At 34.9% G+C, this 27,127-nt stretch overlaps 3 protein-coding genes across 4 annotated transcripts; 1 reads left to right on the top strand and 2 right to left on the bottom strand.

Annotated features, from left to right (window-relative positions):
* The first annotated feature begins 2,511 nt into the window (after positions 1-2,511).
* Positions 2,512-11,325, top strand: LOC102579048 (polygalacturonate 4-alpha-galacturonosyltransferase-like). Of its 2 annotated transcripts, XM_006341664.2 has the most exons (10): positions 2,512-2,714; positions 2,829-2,970; positions 8,092-8,183; positions 8,286-8,361; positions 8,443-8,486; positions 8,676-9,010; positions 9,109-9,466; positions 9,769-10,356; positions 10,643-10,919; positions 10,953-11,325. In XM_006341664.2, exons 2-9 carry the CDS (start codon positions 2,832-2,834, stop codon positions 10,916-10,918), a joined length of 1,908 nt encoding a protein of 635 aa, XP_006341726.1. In that variant the 5' UTR covers positions 2,512-2,714; positions 2,829-2,831; the 3' UTR covers position 10,919; positions 10,953-11,325. The 2 variants fall into 2 exon arrangements, with proteins under 2 accessions (XP_006341726.1, XP_015161755.1); XM_015306269.1 differs by having other exon boundaries at positions 10,643-11,325.
* A 1,141-nt stretch (positions 11,326-12,466) lies between these two features.
* On the bottom strand, positions 12,467-18,023 carry LOC102578714 (synaptotagmin-4-like). The gene is made up of 11 exons (XM_006341663.2): positions 17,692-18,023; positions 16,654-16,755; positions 15,872-15,922; positions 15,332-15,452; positions 14,957-15,075; positions 14,750-14,848; positions 14,019-14,099; positions 13,840-13,925; positions 13,498-13,723; positions 13,163-13,327; positions 12,467-12,858 (listed from the first exon to the last, which is right to left on the bottom strand). The coding sequence occupies exons 1-11, from the start codon at positions 17,794-17,796 to the stop codon at positions 12,541-12,543; spliced, it is 1,473 nt and encodes a 490-aa protein (XP_006341725.1). The 5' UTR covers positions 17,797-18,023; the 3' UTR covers positions 12,467-12,540.
* Positions 18,024-18,689: 666 nt separating this feature from the next.
* LOC102578378 (digalactosyldiacylglycerol synthase 2, chloroplastic-like) lies at positions 18,690-26,772 on the bottom strand. The gene is made up of 5 exons (XM_006341662.2): positions 26,656-26,772; positions 24,889-25,257; positions 23,537-23,800; positions 22,232-22,581; positions 18,690-19,560 (listed from the first exon to the last, which is right to left on the bottom strand). The coding sequence occupies exons 2-5, from the start codon at positions 25,168-25,170 to the stop codon at positions 19,071-19,073; spliced, it is 1,386 nt and encodes a 461-aa protein (XP_006341724.1). The 5' UTR covers positions 25,171-25,257; positions 26,656-26,772; the 3' UTR covers positions 18,690-19,070.
* Positions 26,773-27,127: the final 355 nt, after the last annotated feature.

Here is a 27,127-nt window from a genome sequence, read left to right as displayed (position 1 = left end):
CTCTTTCTGCACTCTCGCTCACCTCTCTCCTCTCTCTTTGCCCCTCTCTGCTTTTCTCTCTCTCTCACCTCCTCCTTTCTCTATTGATAAAATATAAATGTTTATAGTCAATGATAAAAATACAAATGATAACGGTCAACTATGTAAATTAGTTTATGTGATACAAAATATAAATATACATGGCAACAAATGAATATAAATACACGCAAGGCAACAAATACGAATGACAACAAATAAATGCTCTTTTTCAGTGATACAAAACATAAACACACACGACAAAAGATGCATACAAATGAATATTAATGCAATTGTTACGACATATACAACATTGGTACAAATTATATTTCGTTAATACACTTGAACTTGATATAACATTGATATATATAATTTGTATTTGTTTATACAATTGTATTCATTGATACAAAATTTTAGAGGTGTCAAAAATAAACTCAATAATAGGTAACTCGCCCAAAATTTTAAGGATTGGGCTCAAGATAATTTGAATTGGATTCAATTTCAACTCATTCAAGTCCTAACTCATTTTAAGAGTATCCTCAATTGAGCCCAATTTAATCTTCAATTTCAACCCCTTTAAGACTATTTATTTGCATTGATGTAATATATGTTCCTATATTGAATGTATGATTTACTATCTATTTTATATCTTTAAGAATTTATATATCCGTCTCTAACTTCTTTTTTCAATTTTTCTTGAGTTGAATATTCAAATTGTGGTTATAAAACTTAAATAACAATATATTAAAATTATTGAGATTAAGCGGATCAAATTGGGTGGGTCAAGGCCTAACACGTTTTAAAGCCCATTTGAGCTTCCCAATTGAGCCCAAAGCAAACTTGGACGGGTCAGAACCCAACCCAATTTCTCTTTCAACCCATTTTAATATCTTCAATTTCAACACAACCCGCTCATTTGACACCCCTATAAATTATATTCAGATACAAATGGTATTTGTTAATACAATTATATTTATTGATACTGGTGGCAATATACTATTCCACAAGATAGTTGTTGGGTGGAAAAAGATTTGTGAGATAAATTTGCACCAGGATACAATCAAAATGGATGGCTTAAACTTGAGGGTAAATACACGATAGCAAGCGGGTATACATGGAGAAGAGGCGAGCTAGAAGAGTGGACATGAAGCAGGTGGATTTGGTGTAAGGGAATTCTTCCTAAGCACAGTTTTATTTATTGATTAGCCCTTCATGGAAGATTACTTACCAAAGAGAGACTCTATAGAATGGGAATCTGCCACAATAACAAATGACAACTATGTGGGTATATTAGATGTGGAAGACACGTAACTCTTCCCTATGGGATAAAAGCATCCAACCACCATGGCGAATTATGGAACAAATAAAACAAGAATGCAGGCTACGTAAAATAACTTTCTTGGGCAGTAAACAAGAAAGAACACACATGGAATGGTTAGATACAATACTAAGTAAAATACAGAGTTGTATAGAAGTAGGAAACATAGTTACTGGAGTAGATTTAATTCTGTTTGGTGCTAAGAGTATGTAAAGACAGTGTTGGTTGTGGGGATTAATGCAATGCTTTTCTTCACAAAAAAGTTATATTCATTGATACTTATATATACTAGTTACATATATACAATTACTCAATATATATACAAGTACAATTTGTCCTCTCCTTTCTCTGGCCCCTCTCTCATCTCACTATCAACAAATCGATGAGATATACAAATCAATTGTGTCTCTCTCCTTTCTCTTCCGGATCTCGTTCACTTTTCTCTTTTCTCTCCAATCTCGTTTGCCTCTCTTCTCATTTTAACATGTAGCTACAAATTATAATTGAGGAGTAACTAAGAAGCCTAATTCTATTATAATCTTAGGTGTTTTTGAAATTTCATCACATAAAAATAGGAGTGTTAATGGTTTAAACTGTAATTAAACTTCTTTGACAATATGTATCAACTTTTTAAAATCTATTATTTTAAAATCATAGATTTTATTCCGAGAGAATACTATTAGATATAATTAATTAAATAAGAAACTAAATGAAGATATTGTTAAGGTTCCAATAAATCAAGTTAATAAATGTCAGAGATGATTGATTCAAGACCCAAGAGTGGATGATAACATGATTTTATTTGATAGTCACACAAATAATGAACTATATTATTAAGAATAAAATTAAATATTGTAATATTTAATTATTTTTACTAAAATATAGAACAATATTTTATTTTATTTGTAAAATTGAAAAAAACCGTAAATTTTTGTAAGTGGCCACATTAGCTCTACGTTTGTTCATATAAATATTTACCCTAGTCCTTATTTACTTTGTCTTTTTTCACGTGATATTCAGTATTCACATTATTATATTAAATTTAAATTCGTATCGAAAAATCGATATACTAGATATAGGGGAATCAAATCTATCTGCAAGGTTGAAAACGGCGTCGTTTTGCTTTTGCAGTACTTCATATATAACCAGAAAAACAAATATGCAAAGATAGAAGAAAATTGAAAAGGATCTGTATTTTTATCGCCCAAATTCTCAGATTCACTTTCATCTTCTCCGTTTTGCTCCATAATCAAAATTGTTTGATTACATTATCGGTTTCACCCACACAATTTCGATTAATAGTTCAGATTCCCAATTTTTTGAATTCTTTTTGGGTAATGAACTTCTTGTAGCAGGAGAACTCTCTGGAATATATTCCTATGTATAATCTCTCTCTATATTTCACTTTATTTGTGTATAATATAATCTGGGTCATGTTTCGTTAGCGAGAATTTCTAATTTTTTTGTTGTTGATTTTTTTTTTTTGGTTGAACAGGAAATGGCATTGAAGAGGGGATTATCTGGTAGGAACAGTGGAAATGTATCTTGTTACCCAATTGTGGTTCTTGTCTTCTGTTCATTCCTTGCTCCATTGATTTTCTTCGTGGGCCGTGGCATGTACACCTCTACTTCAATTGGTTAGTCTAAATTTTCCCGCATTGCTGATTTGTGGTTTGAAGAGTTAAATTTAAACTTGTGGAGTTGTTTATCTTCAATTTTTGTACTGTTGGATTGTCTTAATTTAGGGGCTTTTAAGCTAAAATACATTTTAAGCACTTTTGTATTGTTTGGGTAAAAAAAAAAAGAATTGCTTTTAGGCGAACTTAAGCTAAAATCTATAAGTTTATGTGTATAATCCCATCAAAACAGGCTCTTAGTACTCAACATTGGTTTGATTCAAATTTATGATTTTCTTTGAGGCTTAAATTTGTTTTAAAACTCATTTCGTGGAGTGTATTGATTCGAATTTGGTGTGATTAACTAAATTTCTTTACTTTTTGGATAATGTATGGAGTAGAGCTAAATGTGGAGATCGAGTCTGTGTAGTTCTTCAGAGTAACACACTCCTTGATTTCTTAATTGAAGAATGTTATATACTAAAAGAGCGCTGTTGCTTAAGGATGGAAATTATCTGTACATTTTCCTATAATATATCTAAGATGTTAAAACTGCGGAAGTAACTATGTAACAATACTATTTTCTCTTAGCACCTTCTCTTTTGTGGCTGATGGATGCACTGGAGAATTTGTTTTTGCTAATTATAATGCCTGTCCGATTTCCTGACATCAGCCGGATAATATTACTACTAGATACTAGCTTATGCAAAGCTCTAGGAAAAAACAAAATAGAAGAAAACTTACATGTGTGTATCAAAAGATATTCAGACCTCTCCATATGGATTTAGTTGATGTCTTTATTTTGGGGGGTGGTGGGACAATTGAATATTTATTGAAATACAAAGACTGTACCGTTACAATTTAGCTGATATGCAATCTTGAGCAGTTAATATGTAGAGTTTTCAGTTTAGATTCATAGGAAAAAACTTTATAATTCATTGAGTTTCTGGATAAGTTGAACTAGAAATAATGTTTGCATTACAAGTTTAACCCCTATATGAAGAGCGATATTGTAGTAAGATTACATGGGATTGTGGTATTTAAATATAGACGATTTTATTCTCTTAGAAGAATAGCATAATAGATGAAACCGTAAGATGTAGAATTAAAATAGAATAGCGTGAATGTAAGCAATACCAGAGTTGTAGGTGATAGGAAGATAGTTAGCAAAAGAAAGATAAGTTCTATAGAACGATGATGAGATCAACAAAATATCATACAAGAGTAAATGTTGGGACAAAGTCTCTTTATACAAGACAAGTGTTGTAGAACTATGAACGTAAGATGGATGTGCAATCATATAAGATTAGAATAGATTAGGGATTATCACATCTGTTAGAGAGTGCAAGTAACACACAATCAATCTCTCAATCAAGTCTTAATTCCAAATTAGTTGGAGTCGGTTATTGAATTATATAGTATTATATTGGAAAAATATTGAACAATGTTGGGAAATGCTATCCTTTTTAGAAAGGCAGAAATAACTTATGGACAAATCCAAAATTGAAAATCATAAAAAGAGAAAAGAATAAATTACTTTAGGACAGAGGGACTTGTATGTTATAGTTTGATAATAAGGGGAACTGACTAGAGACTTCCCCATAAAGGATCACAATAATGTTGTGAAATATCGGATAGGAGTTATTTTCAAGGGTCTTTCCTTTTGTGCTCTTTATGAATAGAGGTATCTCCATGGCTCCAAATCTAAATACAAATCTGAATGGTTTGAACAATAGAGGAAGATGCAAAATGCGCTTTTAACTATCTGCCGCACTTGGTAAAAAAGTCAAATAAAAGGTTTATTGTTTGTGTTCTCAATACATTGAATTGGAAGCATACTCATCTCTTCTTTTACATACCCTCAACCCCAAGAACAACCAGTGTTATCAAAGGCGCGCTTAAGCCCTGAAGCGAGGCTCAAAACTTGTTGAGCACTTCGCTTTATGTGCGCTTCAGTGTCATCATCAAGGTTCCATGGCAAATGTTTCCTTACCAATGAGCCTCTTATGAAGAAGTGATACTAAATAATTAATATTTCACTTTATCATAAAAAAAATTTCAATTTCTTTGGTCATATATTTGTCATTCATGTTTATAATTATTAGTCTTGGACTAAACATATATATTTGTATCCTTTTCTCCCTTTGCGCCTTTTTTCATTAAAGCTCATGCTTTATTTGCGCTTAAAGCCCCACGGACCTTAGAGCTTTTTTGAGCTTTTCACCTTTGATAACACTGAGAACAACCAAAATAATAAATTGTCTTAATCTCAAATTGGTTGGGATTTCTTTAAAATGAACTATGTATCCATTCAGTTTATTTAAATCAATAGTCCCTCACACCTAGGTTGTGAAATTATGTAACTCCTTGCTCATTTAACAAGGCACCTGTGTGTTGATGTAGTGTGTCTACATAGGCACGTCCCGACAATCAATATTTGGTAGATTACTCAAGTTAGACTATGGCCATCACCTTACCGCAACACTACTTTATTGTACTTCTAGACTGGCTACACCTTGTACGATTAATTTCTGTCAAGAAAATGATTTCCAAGATAAACTATTTTCAAGAAGGATTCTATATTTTGAGCAACATACAGAAGATCAAGACAAACTGCTTAGGCCTTACCTATTTTTTGTGTAAACAAGTAGCTAGACAGCACAGAAGATGTTTTTAATGCAAATGATCGGCTGTAATTAGATATATTAGGATTTTGTGAAGAGATAACTTTTGTGATGGAGGACTACACTTTGTTGTAGTAAACCTGTGGATATATAGAAGTAAAGTTTACCATTCTAAAAAAAAAAAAAGTTGTACAAATAGCTCATTCCAGAAACTCTTCATCCTTGGCAGTTACTAGTGATGAACATGCACTCAACAAGAATTTTAGGATAAGCATTTGGAAAATATGCTACATGAGTTAAAACATTTTCTTTTAGCAACAATGATTTGATTATTTTCTGATCGGCTGTAATTAGATATATTAGGATTTTGTGAAGAGATAACTTTTGTGATGGAGGACTACACTTTGTTGTAGTAAACCTGTGGATATATAGAAGTAAAGTTTACCATTCTAAAAAAAAAAAAGGAAGGATTCTATTTTTTGATTTAAAACATTGTCCACTATATCATATGCACTCAAAATACTAAGAATATATAAAATTAATTCATTAGGTTCTTCAGTAGAGACTAGGTAACTTGTAGTTTTGGAATAAAACCAGTGACTAGGTTGGATGCTTGATCAATATTATTAACAGTCATGCTTCATCGCTTGAGGCGATGTACTTTGGAGAAATATGCGCTTCAAAGTTCATAGAATGACACGCAAAGTGACTCCAACAAGAAGCAGTTGGTTCTCTGAATCTTTACTTTGAGCGGTTTTTGGTTTGAGGATTAGTTATTCAGGGATTATAATGAACAGATTAGTAATGTATGAATAAATAATGTATGTATTAATTCTTGTTGAGTATTTGGTTCGTTGCACTAAAATTGGATATACAAGATATCATGTAAAATATTTGCTTTATATTTTAAACTAAAAAGCAATTTACAATTCTCTCCTTGGATGCTCGACTCTTATATACTTCTTGGAAGACAAGGGTAGTTTTGTACTTTTGGTGTTTTATCCATGTAAAAGATTAACATGGATAAGTTATTCCCAGAGGCGGTGGTGCCAACATTTGAAGATTATGGGTTCGGTTTCTAGTCCTTTTAAGTTATTGGGTTCTAAATTAATATTTGTACATGCACCCATTTGGTCAATGAAGTGGGTTGAGAATGATGAGTTTTGATGTTCAATTCTCCGCAGAGGCGAAAAACAATAGGTGGTTTCTTGCCATCTATCCCAGCATTGGTGGATAGATTACCAGGCACCTGTGTTGGTGGGAGGTAGCAAAAATTCCTTAGAATTAGTTGAGGTGTATGCTAGTTGGTCCAAATACCACGGTAAAAAAAACAATAAATAATACTTGTACATATTTAATAAATTGCTTAAGACAAATACAGTGTTTGGACCAAAGCTATTGTGTTCGACAGAATTTGCAAGCTATGCTTTAGCTCCGTCCTTGGTTATTCCATGCTGGTGGTGGTGTAAAATAGTTCACCAATTGGTGTATTAAGTTATACGAGAATTAGTTATACATGATTCAAAATACAAAGCAAACATTTAAAAAATTTATACCACGATTATTTTATCAGTCCTTCAAACCAAACAACCTTTGAGAAGTTGGATTTATATTCTGCATTATTATGTATAGGATGCTGAAATTAGTTATTTTAATCATAGTTTGATTATTATAGTGCTAAATTCGTACATGTTTCGGCATTTTTAATTTTTCATAAATTGTGTACTTCACTTCAAAAAAAGTGTATGCTTCATTTAGCGCTTTTCTTTTTAAGCCCTAGGACCTTGTCATGGTTTGCGCTTTAGCTTTTAGAAAACATTGTCAAATACAATGTTTGGACCAAAGCTACTAGGTTCGGCCAAACTCATAAACTATATTATAGCTCCATCCTTGGTTATTCCATGTTGCTGGTGGTATAAAATATTTCACCAATTGGTGTATCAAGTTATTTCAGGATTAGTTATACATGATTGAAAATACAAATCAAACATTGAAAAAACCTAATACCATGATTATTTCATCAGTCTTTCAAATCAAATGACCCCTAAGGAGTTGGATTTATATTCAGCATTTTTGTATTTAGGATGCTGGAGTTAATTATTTTAATCAAAATTTAATGATTGTAGTACTAAATTCATAAACGTTTGAGCCCTTTTATTTATTTTTCCGCAAATTGTGCACTTCACTTCAAAAAGCATTTGCTTCATTTAGAGCTTTTCACTTTAAGCCTTAGGGACCTTGTCAATGTTTTGTGCTTTTAGCTTTTAACATTGTTTTTGAGGTAATTGGCACCATTTTGATTGTTGTTGGAGCTCTTCTCATAGTGAGAAAGGTAGTGACCCCTTTAGTGGTGGTTCAAGGTGGGTATTGAATAGAATCTTTGTATGCCTAGACACTTGATGATGTATTTGTTAATTCACAAAAATATATGCATAAATTGTATTTAATTGTCTCGCTTATACTATCCTTTCTAAGCTTGCATAACTTGTTATAACCCAACTTTATGTAACTTTTACAGATAATAATGATTTTTCAACTACTACAAGCAAACAGGTATCCAGCTTTGTTAAAGAAAAAATATTGGCCAAGAGCAATACTAATAATGCAGAGGTTAGGAGTGAGAGTCAGACTCAAGCCTGGATATTGTTTGTTCCCATTAGTTATTACTGAAATAGATGCTGACTGATTGTTAGCATGTTGGATGTATCACAGGGAAACAAGTGGACTCAGATAGCTGCAAATGTCAGAACTGAGATCTCCAGAGGCAAACAAGATGATCTTGTAGATGGTAAATAGTTTGTTCGCATCGTAGTATCTTTTGAGTGCCTCACAAATGTATGAATAACTAGATATATTTTTTTCCAAGCAGATGATCATTCCCAGTTTCATACACCTGCTATTTTGGCCAGAAGGGTACGTTAATTAGCAGCCACTTTATACTTGCATTTACTTTTGTTGCACTTCTGCTATCAGCAAAGAGAGAGAGATTGATTGATTTGAAGCGCTTAGATTCACTCACTCTCTCTCTCTTCCTCCTACCCTCTCCCTACCTTTGTCTACCTCAGCTGTTTGTGTTATTATAGTTTTTCAAGTGCTGTGCAGCAATTGAGAGAGAGGAGACGTGAAAAGCGTGCTGCTGCTTTAGTGAAACAGGATGATGAAGTAACTGTGAAGCTTGAAAATGCTGCCCTTGAACGCTCTAAGTCAGTTGACTCTGCTGTGCTGGGGAAGTATAGCATATGGAGGAAAGAGAATGAAAATGAGAATACTGATTCAAAGGTACACTTGATGCGAGACCAAATGATTATGGCAAGGGTCTATATAAGCATTGCAACAATGAAGAAGAAGCCCGGCTTGGCTCAAGAGTTACAGAAGCAGCTTAAAGAAAGTCAACGTGCGTTAGGTGAAGCAATGTATGATGCTGATCTAACTCGCAGGTATCAAATTCTTTTTGACCTTTGGATACTTAACTTGTCCATTTGTCCCCGTCTCGTATAGGAAAGATTAAATCATTCATTCTCCTATGTTCAAATAGTGCACATGAGAAGATTAAATCAATGGACCAAGTGCTTTCCAAAGCTAAAGATCAACTCTATGACTGCAATCTTGTCACGGGGAAGCTGAGAGCAATACTGCAGTCTGCGGATGAGCAAGTTAGAAGTTTAAAAAGGCAGAGCACATTTTTGAGCCAATTAGCTGCAAAGACCATTCCAAATGGTATCCACTGCTTATCCATGCGTCTGGCTATTGATTATTACCTCCTCCCTCCTGAAAAAAGAAAGTTCCCTAGAAGTGAGAATCTGGAAAATCCCAGTCTTTTCCATTATGCCCTGTTCTCTGACAATGTTTTGGCTGCTTCAGTTGTTGTCAACTCAACTATCATGAATGCTAAGGTGAGGAATTCTTTCTGACATTGTCCAGATCATCATCCACATCTCAGTCTTTTATCTCTATTATGCATGTGTGAGAGACTTTCTATATTCTTCTGTATCACTTGACGATGTCCCTAATCCTTGATAACAATCAGAAACTTTATATTTATGCATGATAAAAATGGCATACACTTTGAATTTTGATATATCTAAATGTCTTGAATGGTGCTGATAGTTACTTCTCCAGAAAGCATGTTGGCTACATATTAGAAGCTAATTTTGGATGGGCTATTGAAAGAAAAATTCCACTTATTTATTTGCAGGAACCAGCAAAACATGTATTTCATCTTGTCACTGATAAGTTGAACTTTGGAGCTATGAATATGTGGTTCTTGTTGAACCCTCCTGGAAAAGCTACAATCCATGTTGAAAATGTTGACGAGTTCAAGTGGCTTAATTCGTCATACTGTCCTGTCCTTCGGCAGTTAGAGTCTGCTGCTATGAAGGAATATTATTTCAAGGGTTCACATTCCACCACACTATCAGCTGGTTCTTCTAATTTGAAGTATCGGAACCCCAAATATCTTTCAATGCTCAATCACCTTAGATTTTATCTCCCTCAGATTTATCCCAAATTGGATAAAATCCTTTTTCTTGATGACGATATTGTTGTTCAGAAAGACTTGACAGGACTGTGGTCGGTGAATCTTCATGAAAAAGTGAATGGTGCTGTTGAAACATGTGGTGAGAGTTTTCACCGTTTTGACAAGTATCTAAATTTCTCAAATCCTCATATTGCCAAAAACTTTGACCCAAATGCTTGTGGGTGGGCATATGGGATGAACATATTTGATCTTAAGGAGTGGAAGAAGAGAGACATAACTGGTATATATCACAAGTGGCAAAACATGGTAAGGAATTTATTGCCTTTCCATCTCAGATATATAGCTTTTCTTTACTGTTTGGGTCCCTCTATGCTGATTTTCATTAAGTGAAGTTCACTTTTAGTCTTTTACTTTGACTCAGAATACTTGGATTATATCATTTGTTTCTTTATACCTATATAGTGATTGAATACATGTACTGAAATTTGGAAGTCTGCTTTTCTCCCAATACCATACCAAATACACAGAAAAAATCTTAATTTCCATGGGATCTTACTAGCTAATTTTCATTCTTTTCTGCCTTGATCATTAGAATGAAGACAGGGTCCTTTGGAAATTAGGGACACTACCTCCAGGGCTAATGACATTTTACGGGCTTACACATCCACTGGATAAGTCGTGGCATGTTCTAGGTTTGGGTTACAGCCCAAGCATTGATGGGTCAGAAATTGAGAATGCTGCCGTGATACACTACAATGGGAACATGAAACCATGGCTAGAGTTGGCAATGACAAAGTACAAGTCATACTGGACCAAATACATTAAGTTTGATCATCCATACATTCGCACCTGCAAACTTGGTGAATGAAGGAGGGATGAATTTTAAAGGTGCAGATTGGTGTGGTGTCTGCTCTGCACGCGCATAGTCACATTTCCATGATCTTCTAATGACAGAAGAGCTCCCATATACAGCGCTATTCTCTTGTATCCAGTATGCAACATCCCCTGAATCGTTTATTCTTTGCTGTGTTCACTTATATTCATTGTTCGATTCTGATGTCTGCTGCCTTTTTCACCAGTAACAGCCCTTTTCGGCAGGGAGACTTATAACTAGGGTGAAGGAAAGTTTGTCATGTCCTGAATCACAGTATATTCTTTGAACAATAAATAGTCTCTATTGTTTGAATTGAATCAAAGTGGTTTTTGCAAGTCTAAGCACTTGGGAAAACTATTTCACATTTCTGCAGTTGAAGAAATACAATTTCTCTTATATTGCGATGCTTGTCATCGGTCTTACTGCCACCAATTCGTTTAATTTCTTTTGTCATCTATTTTAACAATAATAAAAAAAAGGTTATTTTAATATCTATGATAATGTCTGAGGATTTTGAATTTGATAGTTTCATGTTATAAGTGCAAAAGTCTAGTTGATGTTCATGGTTCTAAAGTTACTTTTGCATGTTGTTCAAATTAATATTGTTGTTCATGTTCAATCCTCTTGCTACACCAATATTCTGAATTCCTTTATAATTTATAGGATGACATTGACTAGACACCTAGAGTTGTCAATACGAGCTGTGCTAATCCATATAGACTTTGAAATTTGATGGGTCGGGCAGGACTGACTCATTTTTTGTGGGCCAGAAAAAGGTCAGCCCAACTCACAAGTATGTGGGCTACGGGTTGTGTTGGGTCAACCCACTTTTTTTTTATATAATTTTTTTTTTTTTTTATATAATTTTTATTTGGCCCACAAGCTAGCCCTACCTATATTTCTCAAGCCCCACAAATCAGAAGGTTTATTCAGGCCAGGTTAAAAAATTATTTTCTTAAATGAGCTTCAAAAATCTTAGTCCAATCCTATCAAAATCACGGATTGGGCCAGGCCGGCCCAAGGGGACCTAGCCTATATTGACGGCCCTACTAGACACGGATGATTAAAATATAGAAGAAAATATTAAAGTAATAATGATTGAGAAGTTAAAATAAGAAACTAATTTATCAAAGTCCAAACTTTTTTTTGAGTGTATAGGCTCTTAAACCATTATAAATGCAAACCTCTGTCACAAAATTGGCATGGAGGGATTGTAACAACATTTCAGACTGTGACACGTTAAAGTTGGTATCTTAAGTTGTCACATCTTATTTTGTGGGACGAATAGAAGAAAAATATTTGACTCATCAAGTTGTAATACTGTACTAACACAAAATGAGACGATCTCCTATGATCATTTACAAATATATGTGCCGACATAAAATGAGATGAAACACAAATATGCATCGAAGTAAGGATTCATATTAGCCTAGTTAAGATTGAGAAGTTGTAGTTTGCATGAACAACTTAATTTCCATCTTTAGGAATAAGCATCATTATCACATTGAATGAACATATGGTATCAAACACTAAGATCTAACTCATCAAAAACAACTGATCATTATAGAAAATCTATATATACTGCAAAAAGGGACTGCTGTATATACAGGATATTATTAATCTTGATGAACAACACTTGCTGGAGGAGAGTGAGAGTCACTTTTCTTGTGATTGGTTGACTGTCCTGTGAAGGTTCTTCCCATAAACTTTTTGGTTTTGTTTAGTCCACTTCTTACTACCCTTACACCAGCACCTAGTCCTGCACCAATGCCACTTCCTGCCGCGCCAGCAGCTAAAGCTGCTGCACCATCAAGGGCTTCCATTGAGCTTCCAATAACCCCTTCTGCTTTTAGTTGCTTCCTTTCTTCTATGACCCTCTTCTCTTCCTCTAGAGCTGCTAATTGCTCTTTCTTGTTGAATTCATGATATAGTATCTGCATTTTTGACACGTAACCATCGTCTTCCCTTAAAGTTTGATCGGTTCAATATTTAAAGTCTAATATATGACTCATGTCGAAAATACTAGGTTCAATTGAACACAATAATTTGTCTCTTTGATTTGGGGTGGAAACCAAGTATAGATGGAGCTATATACATTTCAAACTACTTTCGCAACTCAGATTCATAGCATCTACATAGTAGATCAGTGACTGCCTTAAAGGGGGAGAAAACCAAAGTAAAAAAAGTTTCATAACAAAAATGGGACTTCATGACAAAAACTGTGATTTTGGTGTGTACCTTGATGGTAATAGTTCCTCTATCCTTTTTATCTTTGATTTTGAGCATATCATATTTTGGCAGCAACCTTAATTCAATTTCTTTTGGAGTGTCGGATTGAAGCTCATTCAGAGGCAACTTCGTGACACCCATTCGATCATCTTCTCCAATGTCTTCATCAAAGACCTGTTCAAAGTCATGGTTGTGACAAGGAAAAAAGAATGAAATCAAAGAGAATGGATTGTCAAAACTAATTTTCTCAAGAGAATGTACAACATCAGAGGGGATATATTCTAGACAGAGTAGATTCAATATAATTTTAAAAAAAAAATGAGAGATGGATGTAGAAATTAAACCTCTAGGAGAAGAGACTGAGTCTCCTTGTCTTCTGCAATCAACTCAAATGTCTCATCCCAAACAGGATTTAGGTTATTGTCAATGGTTTTTGTCTTAAACTTAAACAGTGGACGAATATACACAACCACATATGGGTCAGATTTTCCAATCATTTCTTGGTTCTTTAAGTTTGTAGCTCTCATTACAGTTACTGTTAGCTTCCCCTGTGGCTTAAGCTCCAAATCGCTGCATGGACACCAGAAACAACGGTTAAGTATTCCGTTAGAATACTTGGCATTTACATTTCATATTCAGAAGAATATGACAGATTTGGAAAGGCCTTGAGGCCATTCAATTGGTACCTAGTATCCACAGGTATGCCTCCAATTGGTACAACGATTCTGTGAGGCCATTCTAGCATATCTGTTACAATTGAATCTACAGTGTCCTTTCAATGAGAAACAACACCAGTGTTAGATTGAGGTGGGAAAGTTTGAGATATAAAATATACTGCTAGAGGCACATTGTTAGTAGCACTTACTTCTATCATGTCAGAAAGTCCAGGAAGAGCTGTTAAGCTTCCACCAACAGCTTTTAAAGTATAATCAATTCTTGGCTTTGGCTGGTTGGATAAACAAGGTATCAGTCATTCAAATGTCCAATTGAACACATAAAACAGAATCGTAAGCCAATTGAGAGTTGAGATATTTGAGCAAGATTAAGCATCCAGAGTAATATAACTAAGTGCAAGCTCACACTTCTATCCTTGTTCTTAAAAAAATTTGAGTACACCTGTCAGACCAATTCATGCAATACTATATCCTTGTTCTCATACTGTAATCATGTTCTCTGTTAGTAGAATACTTTATGTTCACTTAAACCAAGAGAATGTCTTAGACCTACTTTAAGGTGGTCTTTTACTCACTGGCAATCATAGCATATCCTAGTTACAAGTCAAGGATTTTCCATCTAAAAGCTAGACATTATGGCATTCAAATCTATAGTCTAACATCTCATCCGAGATACTGTATCAAAACATAGTTCAAAGAAACTCTAAATGCTGATCTAAGACAGATCATGAGAAATAGCATCCATTTCTCTCTCTCCCTCTCATTCTCTTGAAGGAGTAGGTCAAATAGATTCCCTTCACCCCACCCCCACGCCACCATGCCACCCACAATTAAAAAATAAAAGGAGAGCAAAAGGCAGAGTTAGAAACAACAGAAACTGAAGAATGTAAGAAACATATTTTCTCATAGAATCTATGTGTACCTCAGAAAGTAAAGCAACAACAACAGCAGAAATGCAGGGAATTTCCTCAGCTAGTTGGAATATAACCCGAATAACAGTGAAGACTTGTAGATCTTTCAACTGCAACCAATTTGGCAAAGGTCAGTTCAGCTGCTTCCTAGATAACTCACTAATCAGAGTAAAATTGTCCTCAGCAAATTAGATAGGTGAAGAGTTGAGGCACCCAACCTGAATGGGTATAGAGGCAACCACTGCATCAACTTCTATAACAATATTGGGATCACCGCCCCATCTGAGGTCAATATCCATAATAATTTGACCCTTTTTAAGGTTTTGAACTCGAATACCTGCATTAATTAAGTATTATACATGCTTCCAAAGAGAGAATCACACATGATTAAAGCTTAATGTTGGAGGTAACCTTAAACAACAAGACTTCATCTTTACCAAGGAAATGTCCCATCTAGATAAACTAATTTAATTGCTCAGGAGTATGAATTAATTAGCAACGGAGAAATGACTACGGAATTGCTTATAGATTCTCCGGTAGAAGGTCTAATAAAAAAGAACATAACAAAGTATTTGATAGGTTTATGTTGCTACCTTCAATCTTAGGAGCTACAGTTCCCAAGGACAGTTTGCTGAACTTCAATGACGAAATTCCAGGAGGTCGATAATCTTCTAAAATAGGTTCAACAGAGTCTTTTATGATAGCTTCTCCTGCCTGCACAATGATATATATCAGAGATCAGATTTATGGTGTCACAACATGGAGGTTGAATAATACAACACTCTCTACCACGACAAGGAGACTACAAATTTTGCTGGTCAAACAGACTACATATATTAAGGATCAGTGTCATAAATTTCTTGTGAACGCTATCAGTTCTTATAGGAACAAGTTCTCTAATACTCAAGAATCAGTAGAATACTAAGACATGCCGACAATATTGAAAGATATATTCTCTAAAGAGGAGAAAATATTTAGGGATCATTACTCATTAGAAGAGACATTTTTACTCAATATGCTGATAATCAAAGAGAACTTCCAATATAATTAAGTACATCATACCCAAAAAGTTACAAGACCTGTTACAAAGAAAAAAAATGCACAGGATACCAAAGTTAGGTGTAAAAGCTTACATCAGCAACAAATGGCCACAGTTTGCTTAATTGTTTGTTCAACCATTTGACCTGCCACAGTGAGACAAATATGAGAAAGATCCACTGCTGACACTGTAAGATCAGGAGACAATGTCTTTCTCGGGTTCTAACATTATGTTCATGAACTAAAGCCATCTTACTTCCCTCTGAAAAACGTCATCATGTAATCCCGACTCCCTCCCTCCTCCTTCCTCCCAAATGAAAAACCAAAAAAAGGTACCACAGTCCTAATCATCAGATTCCAAGAGTATAAGCTATCTTCATTAACTTTATCTCTTAAGCTATAAAACATTTTTAGTGTCTACAGAATAGAGATGAAACGTTTATCCAGCTGAGAAAAGGATTAACCAAATCTTTCTTCACATGACAACGATGATAAGATTCTCTTAATCAAGTGTAGTAGGAGAAAAGACATCCCTACAAGTTGCATTGGAACAATTAACAGGAGTCTGCATGTTGATCTGATATTTCTGTTAATTTTAAGATATAGGAAGATTTCATTGATCTGTTTTGGAAATATGATGGGGTTAATGACACAATAAGCTCTTCTGTCAAGGTGTTAAAAACATCCATTCACAATGAAACAGATTGCTTGTCTTAAATATTGCATCAAAATGTTCATGAGACATCGTAGAGTTAAATTAGTCAGTATTGTTGGTTAAAAGTTATAACAAAAGATGACAGACTAAAAGATTTTCAGAGCTATGAACTTCAAAGATCATATGCAGGAGAAACCGGAAAAACTAAACCTAATATCCAACCTGTTCAAAGACTGGGAATGATATCCATTCAGGGAACTTATCTCCACATATTTTCTTTAGATCATCCCTGTTCAGGGAGGCCATTAGTTTTACATCCACTGCCTGTTAAAGAATTAAAATACAATGAAGAGATAAATACCAATCTTTCAGAAAGGAAAGCAACATGCATATCGGCAATTTAAATTTTCTGTTCAACAAGCATGATGAGGATCATCATATGAATTTCAACGTCTACTTTCAAAGCAACCACAGTAGCCAGTTCTTACTCTTGTAGCAAAACCACATATGGAGCTAGAAACTGGACTATCAATACATACGGAGCAAACAAGAGAATCAAGCAGAAAAACAATTTCTAAGTTATGCACAAGCAGCAGTAGAAGTGAATAACTATTCGATTAAAGAAATTTTCGCTACAACCTAACCACATTACAATAATTTGATATAAATGGATCAATGCCATGTGCAGAGTCTGAGAAATCTATCATTTTATGTTATGACTAGCAACTTTAGATAGTGCATGGCTTCTTAAAGGTCCTCAATATACTAATTTCTGACAATCCTAACTTGAAAAACTGAAACTGTTTCACAATTGTCACCATCAATCTCTTTTCTATTAGACTATCGGGGGGAAGCCAGGTAGGGTCAAGGGGTTTATTCATGGTTAAAATCATTTTCTATATATACATAGTAGATGTTGAACCTGACTTCTTTATGTCTATACTTGTTCATAATTTGAATTCCTTTGTGAAAATCCTGCTCCGCCGCTGCACGTGAGTCGTGACACTTCATATTTGCGCGTATTTTCTTTTAGCAATGCACTAGTTCATCAGAAGTACCAACTTGAATTTAATTCCAAAACAGTCCCAAAATCAAATTAGGCATTTCCAGCTCTAGAAAAATTATTTGGAGCCATGTCCCATCATAAATACCAACTTAAACTCCAAATTCAAAAAAATCATTTCAAATTGAGCCTTGACAACACTAAACTATTAACGAAAGAAGTCGAGATTACGATAATCCAATAGATGAAACTCTTACCTTTGCGATTCGTTTGCGGCTTCGATACCTCATCATATGTTGCCAACCAGCCATTATACCGATCCCGAAGATCATCCCCATCATAATCCCCGAAATCAAACCCATTTTATATAAAAACAATGACAAATTAAATTCTCCGTAACTACAAAGGATCAGAGAATGCAGAAATCAGAGGGAGAGAGAGAGAGAGAGGAGGAAGACGGATTGGTGTAATTGACGCGTGGAAATCAAGCAGAAAAAATAACTCAAACTGTTGTGATTCTAAATGATTTTTTTGGATTGGGAGCTGAAAATGGAAGACACGAGCCAAAAATTCGAAAGGTGGTTGAGGGAGTTAGTTAGTTAGGGGTAAAATTGGATGAGCTGGAAATTTCTTCTGTTAAAATAAAATCTCTTGTATCATTTTTCTCTTTTATCAACTCCTTGTAGGGACGGAGTCGGGACTTTTAGTTTATAGGTTTTGGATTATAATTTTTTGGAAAAAAGACTCAAATATGTCATCAAACTTAGACAAAAGGCTTATTTGTGTCATCCGTTAAAAGTTTGATTCATCTATGTCATTTCTATTTAGAAAAGGTTCATTGATGCCATTATTTATTAACTAAAATAGTTTCCGTTTTGCAAAATCACGTGATCAATTATGATTCAGCCACGTTAGTAATTAAATCATTTTTTTAAGGGAAAAAGTTCAAATATTCCATCAAACTTTAAGAAAAAAACTTATCTATGTTATCCATTTAAAGATTGACTCATTTATGTCATTTCAATTAACAAAATATGTTTAATGTACCAAAATATCCTTTAATCTTTTAATCCTAAACGTATCATGTAAAATGTTGAAATTAAAAAATTAACAAATTAGAAAAGAAACATTCTTTTTAAAAATAAATAAATTGAAACAGAGGTAGTACACACTCAACACTGTAACACACTCTCTCTCTCTCTCTCTGGAAATACCATCCCAAAAAAATTAAAATAAAGCAAAAGGTAACATCCACTTCCCAAAAAAAAAAACACCCTCTTCCCTTTCTTGACAAATGTATACAAAGAGTTGATTTGTCCTTTACCCAAAAACAAAACCAATCAGGGGAGCCAATGAGTTGGTGCAACAGCAAAAAAATCTTGTAACAGAACAACAAATTGAATGATTGTTGATTCTAAACAGTACATGCCCTTCACTTTAACAGAAACGACTACATCGTTTACCTGTCAATAATACAACATACCAAGGGTAATCCCATAAGTGGGGTTTGGAGAGGGTGACATGTATGCAACGGTAACCCCTACCTTGTGAAGGTAGAGAGGTGGTTTCCGAAAAATGAAAGATATTAACAATAATTTGCACCATGCTTTCAAGATACCAGCCTGCAGACTATGCATCATATCCATCTTCCAGAAGAAAATCCTTTTTTCTTTGAAGGAATGGCTAATCCCAGCTCTTTACATTGCTCTTCATCCGGTTGTGAACTCAGAAATCCAGTCCCCATGAAATGTACTGATGCTGATGCATCCTCAAGTTTTCTATTCAAACTAAAAGATGTGGAGAGAAATGATTTTGAACTAGTCTTTGATGTTTTCTTTACTGGCACGACGTCCAGCTGTGCTGATTTCAAAAATCGCTCGGTTGCTGCTTCCCAAGAAAGTTCATGCCTCTGTTTGTCGGCCAGTGGAGCAGGCTCGTCAGCCAATGCCTCGAGTGTAGCTTTAACAAAACCTTTACCATCATCATATGTTCTGCAATTTTGGAACTGCATGAAAAACTCATTTGATGGATGATTGGCGCATACAACTATTTTGCCCATAGCTAGTGCTTCAGCTGTGGTTGTACAAACTACATCCGTAGTGCTTGGATTCAGAAGCACTTTATAGCTGAAATCAAAGAGAGAACAATAAACACAAAACGTCATTGTTAATGATATGAGAATGAAAAACTGGGAGTCACTAAATCTCTTGGCATATATTCATTTCAAAATGTGCATAGACCAACGACGCATCTCTCTCTCAATAAAAGTGGACTTTGCATATTGAATCAAGATAAAAGAGCTAATAATAACAAAAACCAAATCAAGAACAGTATTAATTCGAAACCCGTTATGTTCATGAAAGGACTTCTTGAGACTCATCAAATCTCTTAACATATGTTCATTCAAATTCAAATGTGCATAGACCAGAAAAACATCTCTCTCTCTCTCTCTCTCTCTCTCTCTCTCTCTCTCTCTCTCTCTCTCTCTCTCTCTCTCTCTCTCTCTCTCTCTCTCTCTCTCTCTCTCTCTCTCTCTCTCTCTCTCTCTCTCTCTCTCTCTCTCTCTCTCTCTCTCTCTCTCTCTCTCTCTCTCTCTCTCTCTCTCTCTCTCTCTCTCTCTCTCTCTCTCTCTCTCTCTCTCTCTCTCTCTCTCTCTCTCTCTCTCTCTCTCTCTCTCTCTCTCTCTCTCTCTCTCTCTCTCTCTCTCTCTCTCTCTCTCTCTCTCTCTCTCTCTCTCTCTCTCTCTCTCTCTCTCTCTCTCTCTCTCTCTCTCTCTCTCTCTCTCTCTCTCTCTCTCTCTCTCTCTCTCTCTCTCTCTCTCTCTCTCTCTCTCTCTCTCTCTCTCTCTCTCTCTCTCTCTCTCTCTCTCTCTCTCTCTCTCTCTCTCTCTCTCTCTCTCTCTCTCTCTCTCTCTCTCTCTCTCTCTCTCTCTCTCTCTCTCTCTCTCTCTCTCTCTCTCTCTCTCTCTCTCTCTCTCTCTCTCTCTCTCTCTCTCTCTCTCTCTCTCTCTCTCTCTCTCTCTCTCTCTCTCCATAAAGTGGACTAAAAACCTAAGAATCAATACCAATAGCAGCAAAATCCAAATCAAGAACAGCAAAAGTTCAGAACCCGCTTAGGGAAGAAATGAGGGATTGATCAGCTAACCTGACTAGATTCATATAACCTGTTTCCAAATGTCCTAAATGATTTTGACTTGTTTTTCAAACCCCAATTCCTTCTCACTCACCTCTAGTATCAGTACCTTGGTTGGTCACTAGGGTATTTCAATTTTCTAAGTTTCAACAGCCCAAGGGGCACGAACTAGCCTTGGAGCTTGGATACAGTTAAGATCCAATTTATGCATAACTTTGAGATTTGTTTTCCTTCACCAATTCTCCATTACTTACCTTTCTTTCTTTTTCATTTTTGGGTGTACAGAGTAGGGGTAGTGGCTGATGCTGGGTACTTAGGAACGTCGCGTTTGGAATACAGATTACACAGACTCCAGGGAAGAAGTAAATTTCCCATTCTATCAACGCAAGTTTCTAATTACTTAACGGGCATTGAGCTGAGAACACTTTTACTTCTTTTAATAGCTTCAAACCATGTCAAAGTTTTTTGAGACTCCACATAAGTATTCTCCACATTTATTCAGAAAGAGAAGTAAACAAGTCCTACCCATCTATATCCTACACTAATATGCTACCTTAAAAGACAATTCAGACACCTGAAATTGATTATACCATTCAAATCATGTTTCTCACAAAATGTACAACCAGCTGCTGCTTTTTTTCCAATAATACACTGCCCTTCATCTTATATTTGAATGTCCACCTCAGTCTGGAGTTGACACCAACATTAAGATGAGAATCCAAAATGTGTTCCTTACAGTTAACTGATGGGACATGGAGGCCGACAGGTTGAGTTTTTTTTTTTTTTTTTGAGAATTTTTGTAAAGGGAACCTGCTACCTCCCACCAGCACAGGTACCAGGGTAACTCTGAAAACAAGTAGAGTTTTTAAAATAGAAAAAGACATTTGTTCTATTAAAAAGTAGAAAAGAGATGCGCCAATTGTGCAACAAAGTTAGTGTGTTATCGAACACAAGGAGAACAGGTTTAAAGAAATCTCAAGTTTTCAACTTCTTCTACATCACTTGTATTCTGAAGTTGAGTTATTTTTGCCTATTCCAGAGTGTTAACACTGTCCGATACCACAGCTAAGAGTTGGATAGGGCGGGGCAATAGTAGACAACAATAACCGCCATTTCTACAATTGCTATAGTGAAGACATAGCCAAAGCATAAAAAGCTCTAAGAAAAATTTACATCTCATATATATCTTAAATATCATGTAAAGATAAATTATATTATTTTATTTAGTGTTGAAAACCTAGGGACGAGACATTAAGGATGCTAGGATAATGAAAAAGAATAACCACAACCAAGCCTAAAGCTCTTAAATTGTGTACATAAGTCCAGATAGAAAGATACTCTTGGCATTATGTTGTTATCTCCTTCTCTCTTGATAATTGAACTTTTTTTGTAAATCAAATTTATCTCATTATTAACACATTAAATGACATTAAATTATTTACAAAGTGAATGAGTGGCTCAACAACATCTTTTAATCAAGTCGTCCCAATCTTCCATACATAATGGTATCTCCCTTTACACCAAAAAGACGTTCGAATAGATACAGCAGATGCACATCCATCACGCACAATGGGAAAAATACCCCACATAACCCCTCACAGATAGATATATAACAAGAGTGAAGGAGAAGTTTGATAGTAGTATGGAGCTTTTGAAGGAACTTACTTGTGAAATAAAGGATCAGCATGATCACGTGCAGGATGAACCCTAACTGTCAATTCCAACTTCTTAAAAGCCACCTCAATTTGAGCAGAATCCTCACCACTGCCATATAAATCTATCTCCAATCCAGCAAGTTCCTTTTGATGATCACGTAAGAGTCTAAGTAGCTCCTTGTAGCCTTTACTCCACAACATCTTACCAATGTAGTAGACACCTTTGCTGAAAGCTTGATTATCATTTTGCTGTTTCTCTATTGTTTTCATCCCAATCTGAAGAAACTTTGGATTGACTCCGTGCACATTACAGACCAGGGATCTTGGGAGATCCTGGGTGGCAGCAGATAACCTGATGACCTATCAGAGCAAGAAATTGCAATTATTTGAGCCATTTCATATCAAGTAGGAGAAAATCACGATCGAAGTTATAACCACAAGTAAGGCCATTGAATCTCACAAAGTAATTTCAGATTCATAAAGGAGTCTAAATTTATCAAGGTAAAACCAATGTCTTTGCCACTATACTATACCATTTACTGGTGGAAGAGCATTCGTTTCTCAAGTCCATCAGATCTAGGGTGCATAACAAGAAAAATTCTATGATGCATCTGATAGATGATGATGGTCAACCTTATTTATTAGTAATATTATGAACAATGTATTTGAGCTTCTCTTTTGTTCTTGTAGCCTCTTTGAGGAACTTTTGAAGCAAGAAACAGGTATTGATACCCTTTGGACTTTTAGCTTAACCAGCACTTCTAGCAGTCAAGTGGGCTATTTCTGGATGAGACCATATTTCAAGGGTACACAAGACATAAGAATGTTACCCTGGGTAAATGAAAAATAAAGCAGGACCTGTTGCACTATGTCTAGCTTCTTCCAACATCTTAGTTGATTAACAAAATTCCACTCTTACTTAGCTTATAAGAGTGCAGCTGTCTAAGTGGAAGACTTAAGTTGTGGAAGCCTGGCCATTGTCTGGTACAGGAAACCTTTTAAGAGGACTAGATTGATCCCTTAAATCTCAAAAGATATACCTTCAGAAAGAAATACTCAGCTTAACCTTAAGAGCTCTATTTCTAGACAACGGAAGTTTGCTCAGAGCTTCACAGTAGTATTTGAAACTTAAGATCGTTACAAAAGAAAGAAAATTAACAATCCCACATTGAAGTGACCTCAGAGACTTATATTTCACCTAAAATTATATAAAAACATGTACTTGCACCTGCCCTCCTCCTTCCTCGTAAAAAATCTAGATCATCATAACCAACAAATTAGATAACTAAAATGAACTATAGCATGAGCATCATACCTTGTGGCAATAAAGATCGACAACCCAACTATTTATCTGTTTTAAGAAAAATGCCTCCACAGCATTCCTTTCTCTCTTAACATATTCCAAATAATTGGTGTGAACAATTCCTACAACCAGACGAAATTTCTTTTTCCATCTCTTTCCGTGATGAAACCATGTAAGATGCTCAGGCTCCTCAAGGACTGCAACATCTGCTTCATCATCTGGGATGATTACTGTGATATCCCCTAAAGCAAGAATGCTCCTTTTATCCACAGAGAACTGCAGTTCCGAAATCCCAGTTTTACCTCAACAAGTTTGCCAGAAGTTACTATTGCAAAATTACAAATACTGATAAATGAAAACAAATAGAATAGAATAATTTGCATATCTGTCAGATCTTCATATCAAAATGTTATCATTGATTAAACAGCACTAATTCTAGAAGAAGATGAAATAGGAGGCTGAAAGAAGATAACAAAATTGTTGTCGCAATACAAAGTGACTACCAATTGCACAGACAACCAATCAGATGCAATAAAATTATCACGATGATTACTGTCAAGAACCAATGATTTTAAAGCTAAAAAATATCTCTTTACCTATTCCAGATATAAGCACACATGGAAAATCCTTCATTTTCCCCCAAGTTCAAGGACCCTAAATTTTCATGCAGCAGTCTAAATTTGTTGTTTTTATACTATAGACATCATTAACTTACGAAAAATTAACAGAAGAGAAAAAGATGAAATAAATACTAAACAACATTAAAAAAAGAAAAGACTTCATTAAGTTACAAATTTCAATTTCTCCATTCCCCAAAGTACAGGAAAGAAAAACAATGGAAGATCAGAAGCTGAGAGCTTGTATGCAACTTTAAAGGGAAAGGAAGAACTAGGATATTTTCTAAAACCTAACTTGGGGCACATTGTAATTCTGAGAGACCTAAAATTTCTTAAGGGGAAGATATAACATTTTGAACGCTTTTAGAGCAGCTTCCCTTGCTCCCAATCTAAACCTTCTGCATATGAGGGGAGGAAAAAAAGCAGCCAATAAACAAAAGAAAGAAAAAGTGGCATGTTAAACAATTTGGTTGACATCTACAAATATGTCGAATCGAACATCAGTGCAATCGTCATTGAATACATTGAAGCAGTAATTCATAGTGCTACATGGTAAGATATACACACAAATTATCTATATATATCACAAGCTGAAGTATGTAAATGACAATCAGCCTTCAAATTCTAAGAGCTCAGTGCTTTTGGTATTATAAGCTACATTCATACTCAATCATATATCAGATCTTAGAAAAGAGAGGAGATGAATCTTGCATTTCTTCTGATAAGTTGAAATAAATCTGGTTTTACCTTTCCAGGGTAAAAACGTATGCTAAAATTTGATGCAAATCCAGTCCTCTCTTCCAACCACTGGCGGACACACTTTTCCTGCTCCAAATGTGAATTAAATTTGACACCACTGGGAAAAACATGTTCTTGATCTTTCAATGGAAGCCAAGGAATCACCAAGGTGACTTTTTGTTCACCATCTTTTGCAAGATAGGCAGCACGAAAGAGAGGATTAATGGAAGTTCCAGTTAGCCAAGGAATGCTTGCAGTAGTATATATAGCAATGTGATGTTTTTTGTCCATTTATGGAGGTAGAGTCAGATTATTTCTGGCTTCTTCACATGCCACTTTGAGTCAGGAAAGGGAAATTTCACAAACTTTCCTGCACAGCTGAATTTGAAGCTATTGATCAGTACTTTGCCAAATATATAAATACTAATAACATGTTTTCAATAAAGGAGAAGTGGAAGATATGAACAAAAACAGGGAAGTTCAAGAAAAGTTTGATTTAAATGAAAAAATACACAATAAAATTTACATCAAATGCCAAAGGGTCAAATATGTTAGGTACCAAGGAGAGTTGTTCTATCACCACTGACTTGCAAACAGAAATTGTGGTCGAGATTAATGAAAACATTTTGTCTCGCCTAAGTTGTTCAAACTACTGCATGCTTTAGGTGAAAAGAAGAGCAAAGGTGAATCCATGATTTAAATTTGACGTGTTCAATCTTCATATTCTCAACATTGAACTCATTGTAATTTTGAATTTTCTCAATCGAAAAATCCTTGAGAAGCAGTCACATGGTCTCGAAGCTCAATAGACAACTGGTCCACCCCTTACCCTTCTCCATTGATATACCAGGCTTTGTTTGCAGCAAGGCCTGAACCCGTGATTTGCGACTAACCCCACATCATGTTTTGCACCCTTATCACTAGACCAAATCCCTAGTTGGCATTTTACTTTTGAAATTATGGGTCAAAACTAATATTTATTGAAGTTTCAGTCATTTTTCACATGTATATCTTTATTTCATGATAAAACTAATGAGTCAGTTGAACCCATTGCATAAGCACTCCATCCGCTTCTGACTAAGAGAGCGAAAACTACAAGCTCTAAACTTCCATGTCCATTTATTCCTTTCTTCTAAGTATAATTTCCTTATTATATACTAATACATGGCTGTAAAGATGATCTCCGCACGTCTAGAGAGCTTTCATAAGCTTCCATAAGAAACATCTCGAATCCTAACACTGATTGTTTGTACTTTCTATATCAAAGAAAAGTAAGATTCATACTCACTCCGTCCACCACACAATTTCAAATACTAGAATCAAAGAGTTGTCAAAAAAAAAAGTCATTCTTTTTTAAACGAACTAACAAAGAAAGTAAACATAGAGAGATTAGCACAATGGAATTGAAGAAAGTTTACAACTTTCAAATAGAAATGTGTCTATACACTAACACCCATATAAAGAAACTAAACATTCTTTCGTTTTCCCAAAGACAAGAAAAGCAGAATTCATACCACAAAACAATTGATGAAACCTCAAAACTTCAATCAGAAATATGTCACAATACCCAAAAAAAAAAAAAATACAAAAGAAAACCCCATTACATGAGAAAACAAAAACCCAGTTATACAAAGTCAAAATTCAAACTTGAACCAACATAAAAAGAAAGGGCACATGAAATAGAACATTAGAAAACAAAAACACAGCCCACAAATAGGATTATTATTATTGCAACAACAACAAGGCTTCCAAGAAAAATCTGGAAACGTGTTTTACCTTAATTTTCTCCAACAACAAGGTTGAAGAAGTCGCTGATTAGAGAATTTTCTTGGAGGAAAGCAAATTAATTGAGATGGAAATAGAGACATTATTATTATTGATTGATTGATTTAAGGGCTTTTTGGATCAAATGGAAGATGCGAATAATTAGGAGGAATATAGCAAGTGCTAATACTTTGTACCAATAAAAATATTCCCTCTATCCATCTTACTAAAAATATTTATCTCATATTACTTCATCATTTATTAAATCAGGACAAAATTAATTATTTTTTTAAAAATAAGGAGTAATTAATACTCCTTATGTTCCTAATTATTTGTCCGATTTTTCTTTTTTACTTCTCCATTTTGACAAATCAAGAAAGGATAAAAAAAAATGTACTTATTATGCCTCAATTAATTATTTTGAAAAGATAAAACTTCTTGAAAATCTTAAAATTTTAATTTATCCACTTCATAATTAATAGGG

This window comes from Solanum tuberosum, unplaced genomic scaffold (assembly GCF_000226075.1).
Source record: "Solanum tuberosum cultivar DM 1-3 516 R44 unplaced genomic scaffold, SolTub_3.0 scf00027, whole genome shotgun sequence".
Taxonomy (NCBI): domain Eukaryota; kingdom Viridiplantae; phylum Streptophyta; class Magnoliopsida; order Solanales; family Solanaceae; genus Solanum; species Solanum tuberosum.
This window is presented reverse-complemented; position numbering and strand designations above follow the sequence as displayed.

What these genes read in the sequence shown, in the direction of transcription:
- LOC102579048 (XM_006341664.2), top strand. Translation starts at nt 2,832, where the DNA reads ATGGCATTGAAGAGGGGATTATCTGGTAGGAACAGTGGAAATGTATCT. An exon ending in ACAAGATGATCTTGTAGATG is followed by an intron (nt 8,362 to 8,442) that starts GTAAATAGTTTG and finishes TTTTCCAAGCAG; the next exon opens with ATGATCATTCCCAGTTTCAT. An exon ending in ATCACAAGTGGCAAAACATG is followed by an intron (nt 10,357 to 10,642) that starts GTAAGGAATTTA and finishes CTTGATCATTAG; the next exon opens with AATGAAGACAGGGTCCTTTG.
- LOC102578378 (XM_006341662.2), bottom strand. Translation starts at nt 25,170, where the DNA reads ATGGACAAAAAACATCACATTGCTATATATACTACTGCAAGCATTCCT. An exon ending in TCGATCTTTATTGCCACAAG is followed by an intron (nt 22,582 to 23,536) that starts GTATGATGCTCA and finishes TTGCTCTGATAG; the next exon opens with GTCATCAGGTTATCTGCTGC. An exon ending in GCTGATCCTTTATTTCACAA is followed by an intron (nt 19,561 to 22,231) that starts GTAAGTTCCTTC and finishes CTTTGATTTCAG; the next exon opens with CTATAAAGTGCTTCTGAATC.
- LOC102578714 (XM_006341663.2), bottom strand. Translation starts at nt 17,796, where the DNA reads ATGGGTTTGATTTCGGGGATTATGATGGGGATGATCTTCGGGATCGGT. An exon ending in GCCGCAAACGAATCGCAAAG is followed by an intron (nt 16,756 to 17,691) that starts GTAAGAGTTTCA and finishes ATTCTTTAACAG; the next exon opens with GCAGTGGATGTAAAACTAAT. An exon ending in CTCAGTCTCTTCTCCTAGAG is followed by an intron (nt 13,328 to 13,497) that starts GTTTAATTTCTA and finishes GACTTTGAACAG; the next exon opens with GTCTTTGATGAAGACATTGG.